The sequence below is a fragment of the Cynoglossus semilaevis genome, chromosome 10 (genome assembly GCF_000523025.1).
Source record: "Cynoglossus semilaevis isolate Cse_v1.0 chromosome 10, Cse_v1.0, whole genome shotgun sequence".
Lineage (NCBI taxonomy): Eukaryota > Metazoa > Chordata > Actinopteri > Pleuronectiformes > Cynoglossidae > Cynoglossus > Cynoglossus semilaevis.
Window position 1 is genome coordinate 9,375,606 of NC_024316.1, and position 9,690 is coordinate 9,385,295.

Consider the following 9,690-nt stretch of genomic DNA (forward strand, 5'->3'; position numbering starts at 1 on the left):
CCTGCTTCATCAATGAAACAGGGAGGAGTCACATCTGTTAGTGGACCAGAAGGTGTTGCAGGAAAAATCACCTCTTTCATTTCACCGTCAGTGTGTGCTCCATCAACAGTGAGGAACGGTCCAGTGGTTAAATGACTGTGTGTGTGTGTGTGAGACATCATCACCAGAATGTAACGATGCACTCACACAAGTCCATCACCCAACATCACATTCTTATCAGCGAGCTTCCTCCATCCAGACACATCCAATAACGCTGTGGGGTTTATATATATATATATATATATATATATATATATATGATATATATACTAGATATATACTGTACATATATACATGATATGTTGAGGTGCTTTGATGAAATGCATGTGACTGTATGGCACAAGACATGTATTCAGTCCTAGAAATTTGCATCAAAAATAGATTTTTTATTTTCTTTACTCATGCTCTACCATTTGTGATTTACTGGTAGATTGGGTACTAGACAACAAGTGTGGTTCAGTAGAAGTGATTCTATTTTAAATGAGGTGAAATGTGTGAAACAGCTGGTTTGACCAGCTTGACTCATTACTTTTAGACACAGGCGAAAGCAATTAACCCACAGTAAAGGGTATACTGGAGCCTATTTAAAAAATCATCAGCGCAAGGTCCACAGATGATCCTCAGCCTCTGGCTAAGTCTGGTGTTTTCACAGAAATATTTACTGCTACACACTGTCCTTCTCAAATGAACCTATAAATACATCCACCCTTCTCTGAATGCAGACTGATCCGAACTAAAGATAGAGAGGAAACCAACAGGGATCTGTTTCATGAAATATGGAACCCAAACGGAGAGCAATAAGCACCCCCCCTGGAGAAACATAAGAGGGAGATTTACAGCCTTTCTTTCTGCTTTAAGCAGCAGCTAAGTGAGAGGATGGAGGAGAGGATGGAGGAGAGGATGGAGGAGAGGATGGAGGTGCTCTCATCCCACAAAGCTGACGATCATCTCCTGAAAGCAATTTTAGTAAATGGCTGCTGCTTGCTTCTCATCCGCTCCCTGGAGCCAGTCAAGATGCCACAGTGACTCCTAATGACCACAATAAGACCACAGCTGGGGGATCAGGGGAGGACATCTACTGTACTGCTTTTCAGCTGAGACACACACAGCACTACCTAGAACCAGCACTGCTACGCCATCCTATTCTACAAGACACACAGAGCTTTCCAAGTCCAATATTTTGGGTAAACCGTTTTCAAAAAGAGAGAAACAAAAAACAAAAAAAAAATCTTCTTCAACTCCAATAACTTGGCAGTGACGAGTTTGAAGAAGACTCACTCAAGTTTAATATTATGACAGAGGTGCTACGTATCTCCATGATAAAGATGAATGAGTAACCAGATGAGGCTGCTGACTCGGTGAGGAAATGCTGCATCTTCTCTGGAGATGAAAACAAAATTTATTCCTGCTGCAGTCTAATGTTGCCTTCATTGGCCGATAATCTGCCTCTTGGAATCTGGGGATGTAGTTTTATTAGCTAAAAAGTCTCCAGATTAAAAAGAATTAAAAAAGAGAAAACTGAAGAAAATCAGTGAAGAGTGATATAGAACTTTGAGCTTATTTTTCATGTCCATGTCTCTGAGTCGTGCACAGTTCACACACAGCCAATGTCATGACCCTCATTATTACACAGAGGCCAAATGGGAGCACTTTAAGATTCACACCATTTTTTTTTCATGCTGCATTAGTGGACTGTTGGCTCAGTGTTATTCACGCTCTGAGGACGCTCACCTCTCTTACATAACAAAGCTACTGTATTTGATGCTGACATGCCCCTTAGATCAATAGGAGCCATTCACGAAGAGGCTGAATGAACAGTCCAACCACAGCTTATTGGAAAAAGCGTAACGAAAAAACATTATTGCATGATTTTACCAAGGATTTTTAAAAGAAAATAAGCAGAGTGTGAATACAGCCGCATGTCAAACCTCACAGTTAAACCTAAGAACATCCTACTTACGTCGTGGAATAGAGAGATGCCTTGGTTTTGGTTGTAGTCCATTCCCTGCTGCTTTATCAAGTGCTCATGCTTGGCAGACTGGAGACACATGGTGATCATCTCTGTGCACGCCAACATTTTTGCAAAATAGGTTTCGGCTTTTTTTTCCCCCTTCAGATTTGCCCTCTCCCTGTGGTTTTCCACTTGGCTGCTGCCCTTGTCAGGGTGGATGTGGGAAGAGGATGAGGATGTGAGGATGCTGTTATCCAGTGAGAATGAGACACACTCAGTTCCCTGCCTGCTGCCTGCACGTCAGGAGGAGACGGGAGGGGGGAAGCTCCGCCTCCACGAGATAAGCGTCATCACCAGCAGCAGCAGCAAAACCAGACGGGATTGTTGAAAAGCCCAGCAAATGCGCCATCTGCTGGAGAAGACACACTGCACAATGTAGTCTGGATATGAAGGGAGTATCACTGCATGTGTAAAAAAACAAAACAAAACATAAAAAAACCCCGAATATTTTGTCATTTCCAACAAAAATACATAAATGTAAATCTAGAATATTTATATTATTTTACTAATTGACCACTACCACTGTCCAAACAAATACATTGAATACAAAAAGTTCAATAACAAGGAAACATAATAATAATAATAATAATAATAATAATAATAATAATAATAATAATAATAATAATATCATTATTATTATTGTAGTTGTTGTTCAAAGTATATATTTGTGTGTAAAACACACATTCAAATAGTTGGGACACCAGGTCATTTTCCATTTTCCATATTCTACTTCTTTCCAGTTTAGTTAGTAGAAGTTTCCCTGTGACTGTATAGCAGCTTCTTCATAGTAAGAACACACATTTTTAGTGCCAGCTGTAATTCAATTTACCAAATTAGAAAGATAGAATAAGAGACAAGCGTAGTTCTACGGACTGACATGTCCTCACTCTGGTGTGTTACAGCTGGTTGAAGAACCACGGCTGTGATGGAAGCTTATCTTAGCCCTCCCATACACACACACCGACTCCCTCGGCGGCCTCTCTCTCTGACGCCTGGTTCCATATGACACCACAGAGGGGTGGGACTGATGCTGCTCAACTAGTTAACCAATAAGTGTTGACACTTTCTGACCATCTGTCCATTTGCTGTTCTGAAGTTCGTCCTCAGTGCAGGTCAACAGGTGAGCTCCCTGACTTTGTTGTTATTATTATTATTATTATCATTATTATTATTATTGATGTTGTTGTTGTTGTTGTTGTTATTTTTGTTTTTTTATTTGTTATTGAAATGCTTTGTGAATAAATTAATGGCAGATAAATGATCAAATGCAGTTAGATGCTATTCTCTAACTTTTTTGATTAACTGTGTCAATATATACACGTGTATAACACATTTATACGCAGTTTACTAACTACGTACTAAGACTACTTTTCTAAATGTTAAAATCTGTTTTTCACTGTATGCTGTTTATTTTATATATTTATTCTGCAAAAACATGCAAAGTAAATATATACCCAACCTCAATGCTTCTTAGTTTTTTACTCCAATATAAAAAGCAGATAAGTGATAAATATAGGGTCCACATGGACAAGCTGGCTGAATCAAGGATGAGATGTACATTTATATGTTCTACACATAGAACCTTCCAGAGTTTTGACCTAGATGTTGTGCTTATGTCACCTTGAAGATAATAGATATAAGGAAACTAGAAAAGAAATACACAGATTCTGAGAATTGCCTTATCTTCTCACCACAGCGTAGTGTCAGGGATATGATGCAACTGGACTGTGTTTGTAAACTTCACTGCACCAGATGAGCTCAGGGGGAGTGAAAGGAGCAGCACTTCAGCAGCATTTTGTGGAAAATGAAACCCTTTTTTAATTTGTTTTTTTTTGTTGTTGTTTGTTGATTTAAATCTTATAATCATTGATCTCAGTCATCCAGGCCTGTTTCTTATTACATCCTTCAACCTTAGTTCCATCATTTGCAGCAGGTGCTTTGACATCTACTGCATCTGTAACAGTCCCGTTTCTTAGATCTACAGTTCTATATAAACACAGTCAATGCCTCCCCGCTGTGTGGATTTTTTGATAGCCACGTACCATCAGCCTCATCTGATGACGTGGTAGGGCAACTCAGGAGCTCCTGCAGAGAGGAGATAAGAGGGCAGTGCCTGCCGCACCCTTTAGGAGCCACCTGCTGCTCTAGGGAGTTAAACTGGGCCACTAGAAATTTTACCTAAAATTAAAATGATTTTGTACATGAAAATGTCTACCCAAAATATACAATATAATACAGTGAAAACCAGCGCCAGATCAACAGTTTTAACTCAGAGAAAAATGCCCTTAAAATACATGTTACAGATAACATGTATATATATATATATATATATTACAACAGCTAAGGGTTAGTTCAGAAAATTACTAATTACTGTACATATAATAAAGCCCAAAAATAACAAAAGTGTAAAAAAATATGTAATCCTAGCAGAAATAACAGTGGTAAACAAACAGTTTTTTCAAGTGAAATATAATAATTCCATATGTGTCTGACCTCAGTGTAAGAACAGCTGCAGCATCATGGCTGCCTTCCTCCACCACTGCCCCTTCTTGAAGACGGCTCCCAAACCAGCTTTGAGGAGAACTGGAGCCGCCCTACTGTCCATGGCCGATCAGTGTCCCATCATCGCCCGTCAGATCACGGTGGGCAGCTCATCCTCTCTGGAGACCAAACTCGGTGTGTCACCCACCAAACTGAAGAGTCAGCGTCTGAACACAGTGGATCAGAGGATGATGTATGCTCAGACAGCCACCCAGGTGGCAGTGTTTGCATCAAAGAGCTGCCCTTTTGTCACCTCTGAACTCGGTCTGGTCCAAGCCAGTCCTGAGGTTCAGGAGGATGTTCAAAAAGGTATGAAAAAATATATGTATTTATATGGAATCCATCAGAGGTCATTTATGAGTCCCTTATCGCTGTCTTACAGGTCTGATGACTTCTCTATTTAAAGGTTTAAAAGTCTCAGGCCTCCCAACATTACCTCAATCAAAAACTGTCACCCACTTCCTTAAAGACAACATGGGTATGCTATTCTTTTCCACAGAAAAAAAAGAAGCTTAAAACCAACAAATGTTGTTAATACTAACCAAACTATCACTCCTCTAGTTGGGCCCAGCTACAATTACGACAGCTTCTTTGTTGACAAGATAGCTGAAAAAAAGAACGACCACACGTACCGAGTCTTCAAGACGGTCAACAGGAACGCTGAGGTTTTCCCTTTTGCTGAGAATTTCTCCATCACTGGAGAAGAGGGCTCCCAGGTGTCCGTCTGGTGCAGCAACGACTACCTGGGAATGAGTCGACACCCACGAGTAATTGGTGCTATAAGGTAAAAGCCAGAGAACATTAGAAGGTCAAAAAAGTCACACACTGAAAAAAGAAAATCTTGAATTCACGTTGGTAAACGCTGAACTTGTTTTTTCATTGTCAGATGATTAATTAATCATGATTAATTGGTATTAATCTTGGTTGTAATTGATGACGATTACATTTTCAATAACAAAATTTAGCATGAAAGTGTTGGTGGATTTCAGTCATTGAATCACACTGAGCATCTTGTTAATTGTGTCAGCTACTCAGTCGTCCACTTACTGCCCTGAAACTGAAGCCTCCACAAATGCATGTTGGGGGTTTAAGTCCAAGAAGCCTCAGTGAAAAGAAAACCTTTTCCCACAGCGTGTGTATAAAAAACAACAACACGAGTATCAGCCGTGTATTAGATCAACAATAAGTGGATGGAAAAATAGTATTGATTGTGTGTTTTATTCTGGTTCTTCTCAGAGAGGCTCTGGACAGACACGGTGCTGGAGCAGGTGGGACCAGGAACATCTCAGGCACTAGTAACTACCATGTGTCCCTGGAGAAGGAGCTGGCCCAGCTGCACCAGAAAGACGCAGCTCTGGTCTTCTCCTCCTGCTTTGTGGCGAACGACTCCACTCTCTTCACATTGGCTAAAATGTTGCCTGGTAAATATTGATTTTTACAGATGATGATGAACACATCTGTATTAGAATACATCCTGAGAAACAGTATCACAGGAAGGATTCTGTTTGAAGAAACTCCTTTCCCCTGATCGTTACAGGATGTGAGATCTACTCAGACGCAGGAAACCACGCATCCATGATTCAGGGCATCAGGAACAGTGGAGCCAAACGCTTCATCTTTCGCCACAATGACAGTCGACACCTGGAGGAGCTGCTGCAGCGCTCGGACCCCTTGACGCCCAAAATAGTGGCGTTTGAAACTGTGCACTCAATGGATGGTAAGACACATAGGGGAAAAAGAAAACTAAAAATTGTCTGGGCCAAATGGAAACCTATCGTGTCTTACACTATAATCAACAAGGAACCATTTGAGGCTAGTTCTTTCTAGCTGGCAAACAGGAGTAGATGGAGAAATATTACATCATTCCTCTTCATGTGTCATGGCCAATTGAACACTCTTTGTGTGGATGGTGTGGTGGATGTTAGGAAAACATCTTGGCTGTTAATAATATCATCAGCAAATTTATATCCTGACTTTTTCATGGAATTTCCTAATTTTTTGGCCATTTATTTCAAATTTTGTAGAACACTGAGTGTTCTCAATGTTTTGGCTGCTGTGGTGCATCTGATATCTGCAGTTATTCAGTTTGTGGTATCTGTAATTCATCACTGTCAAACACAGCACAACTACACCACCCACCTCACACTCTGTCCAATATCATCCAGTAAGAGCTTCATAAAACACAAAGAACCAAAGTGCTGACTGGATGACTGTGTGCAGAATAATCAAGGCTCAGAAACTACTTTTAAAATATACAACAACACAGTCTTAGTGTAGTCTATATTAGTAGTTTGTTTTTTGTTTTGTTTTTTGTACAAAATTAATTTAAACACTACAATCCCCTAAAGGGAAGATCAGTCCTTGACCATAATGCAACATTCCAGTGTATGTGTTCCTTGCTGTTCTGCTCCCCCTGCTGCACAGTTCTAATTATAGCATTTATTTCCTGGGGCTCTCAGGTGCCATATGTCCACTTGAGGAGTTGTGTGATGTGGCTCACCGTTATGGAGCGCTGACATTTGTGGATGAAGTTCACGCTGTGGGCCTGTACGGTCTCCACGGAGCTGGAGTGGGAGAGAGGGACAACGTAATGCACAAGATTGACATCGTGTCTGGGACCTTGGGTAAGTATTGTTGGAACAACTCTCACCTTTGTGATCTCTCGCTCCAACACCAGATAGACAGGGCATGGCAAACAACTTCAAACTGTCAGAGATGACTTGGCAAAAGTTTCAAAGTCACGCTGCCAACACCATCCACCCAAGAAGTGCAGGGCAAAGAGTAAGCTGCCATCAGAACGGTTTTATCAGCTGGGTGCCAGCTTCACTCCCTCAGTGTGGTCATACTGATAAAGCCATCATCTTCAGGCTGGACATGAGTGTGTCCTTCACTCAGTTAATCCTCAAAAACTGCACATATTTGCTGTTTAAACCTCAAAATATTTGATTAATAACAACTTTAATAATTCATAAAAGCCTATCCATAATATAAAAAGTCTAATGAAGCTTTTTCAGATTATCAAACAAATACTGATTTTATGAAGAGAATTATAAAAATCAAAAGTAAATGATGAAACATTCTGATTAAGGACAGTCCTTAAATGGGCTACAAGATCAGTCAAACAATTAATGAGTAATTGAAACTAAATAATTGGTATTACCAGCACTAATAAATTAAATTAAATTACATTGTTAATTATGTAATTAAAAATGGTTACAAGCTTACTCTTACAGTAAGCTAAATATATTTAACATGCACACTGTTTTTTGCATTTTGGTAATGTGAACATAATAATTTCAAAAAAATGTCCAATTAATCTGTTGTCAACTGAAGCACGTTTACAGCATTGATCTCTACAGTCAATTGACCTCCTATGACCTGTGACCCTCATTAGGAAAAGCGTTTGGCTGTGTAGGAGGCTACATCGCCAGTAGCAACCCCCTAGTGGACACAGTGCGCTCCTACGCCGCAGGGTTCATCTTCACCACTGCTCTCCCACCCATGGTCCTGGCCGGAGCTCTGGAGTCTGTGCGGGTCCTAAAGAGCCCCGAGGGTCAGGCCCTCCGCAGGGCCCATCAGAGGAACGTGAAACACATGAGGCAACTGCTCATGGACAACGGGCTGCCCGTGGTTAACTGCCCCAGCCACATCATCCCCATACGGGTAAGAAGAGTCAAACTATGTTATGAATGTTACTAAAACTTTAAATGAACAACAATGCAATAAATTGCGCCACACGGTAATCGGCACATCTCATTGGTCCATTTTAAAAGGTGGGCAATGCTGAACTGAACACCAGGGTGTGTGACATCATGATGGAGAGACACAACATCTACGTGCAGGCCATCAACTACCCCACTGTTCCTCGTGGTGAGGAGCTGCTGCGTCTGGCTCCTTCTCCTCATCACAATCCTGCCATGATGGAGTACTTTGTGGGTGAGTGTAAATACAACCACAAACAACTTCATCCGCTGACATCCATTTGTACTTCAATACTCTAACACAGCATAAATAACATGGAGTCTGGCCTGAAGTTAAAGCCTCCACAACCACATGGTATTATTTTCCACAGTGTGTGCAAATAACAACGTGTATTAGAGCAATGACGAGTGGATGGATGTTGTTATTAATTTTTACAGTACCGTTGGTGTTTAGTAGCCTAATCAGGTTTATTGTTTTTATTTTTCCAAAGACGCGCTGGTCAAGGTTTGGCGAGAAGTCGGACTCCGACTCAACAGCCCTGCCACAGCTTCCTGCACCTTCTGCGATCGCCCGCTGCATTTTGACCTTATGAGTGAATGGGAGAAATCCTACTTTGGAAACATGGAACCACAATACATTACTGTGTCCGCGTAACACAGTACATATCATTTCATCTACACAGACAAAACAAATAAAGAATATGTGTGGATTTGGTGCAACAGATGATGAATGTTATTTTAAGAAACGCATCCATGTGTTTTCCCCTGTACTTGTGTTGACAAAACCATGCTGATATTATTGAATAAACTTTCTGGCAACTCTACTTTAAAAACAAACCTGCACATCAAGCACTTTCTTTAACCATCTAATTGGGTGAGTGTGATTGTGTTTGAATTAAATCTTATTAAACTTTATATTTATTGTTGCATGATATCATTTTTTTAAGTTGTAGTGTCTGTGAAATAGCATCATGTAGCATGGGAAATATATTAAATGTTTAATTTATTGTGGGTGTATGTAGGTATTTGGGAGAACATGAAGTAGCCTTGAGATATTATTTGAAGAGATAAAATACTAATGTAGACTATAAAAACATGGTCAACAAACTGCTGGTCTGGTAATGTACCGTAAATAAAAAAAAGTGCTCATTCTGAAGTATTTTATACCAAAAAAAAAGAAATCATTGAATGTATTCAAAAAATTATTTTACTTGATGTTCACTATTTGGTCACCATTTTATTATTTTTTTAATTATTAATATTATTGTTGTTGTTGTTGTTATTATTTTCCCTGATGTACAGGTCCTACCATGTCTAGATGTTTAGATTTAAGATTGACTAGTTGACGTTGCAGGAACTGGCCATTTCCCGTTTGACCTTTGCCCTCAGTCTGCGAAG

At 40.1% G+C, this 9,690-nt stretch overlaps 2 protein-coding genes across 5 annotated transcripts in view; one reads left to right on the forward strand and one right to left on the reverse strand.

Moving 5' to 3' along the window:
- The window catches only part of LOC103384927 (N-terminal EF-hand calcium-binding protein 1-like), a 14,243-nt gene extending 11,722 nt beyond the window's left edge, over window positions 1-2,521 (reverse strand). The window contains exon 1 of the mRNA XM_008318628.3: window positions 2,000-2,521. Coding sequence (XP_008316850.1) covers window positions 2,000-2,116 — 117 coding nt within the window. The 5' untranslated portion in view covers window positions 2,117-2,521. The remainder of the gene's footprint in view (window positions 1-1,999) is intronic.
- A 499-nt stretch (window positions 2,522-3,020) lies between these two features.
- alas2 (aminolevulinate, delta-, synthase 2) lies at window positions 3,021-9,207 on the forward strand. 4 transcript variants are annotated; one of them, XM_008318630.2, is made up of 10 exons: window positions 3,021-3,170; window positions 4,549-4,900; window positions 4,974-5,069; window positions 5,153-5,375; window positions 5,828-6,012; window positions 6,129-6,308; window positions 7,051-7,215; window positions 7,986-8,254; window positions 8,365-8,527; window positions 8,784-8,947. In XM_008318630.2, exons 2-10 carry the CDS (start codon window positions 4,570-4,572, stop codon window positions 8,945-8,947), a joined length of 1,776 nt encoding a protein of 591 aa, XP_008316852.1. In that variant the 5' UTR covers window positions 3,021-3,170; window positions 4,549-4,569. The 4 variants fall into 4 exon arrangements, with proteins under 4 accessions (XP_008316852.1, XP_024914948.1, XP_024914950.1 ...); XM_025059180.1 differs by lacking the exon at window positions 3,021-3,170 and adding an exon at window positions 3,788-3,850 and having other exon boundaries at window positions 8,784-9,207; XM_025059182.1 differs by lacking the exon at window positions 3,021-3,170 and adding an exon at window positions 3,788-3,850 and having other exon boundaries at window positions 4,998-5,069.
- Window positions 9,208-9,690: the final 483 nt, after the last annotated feature.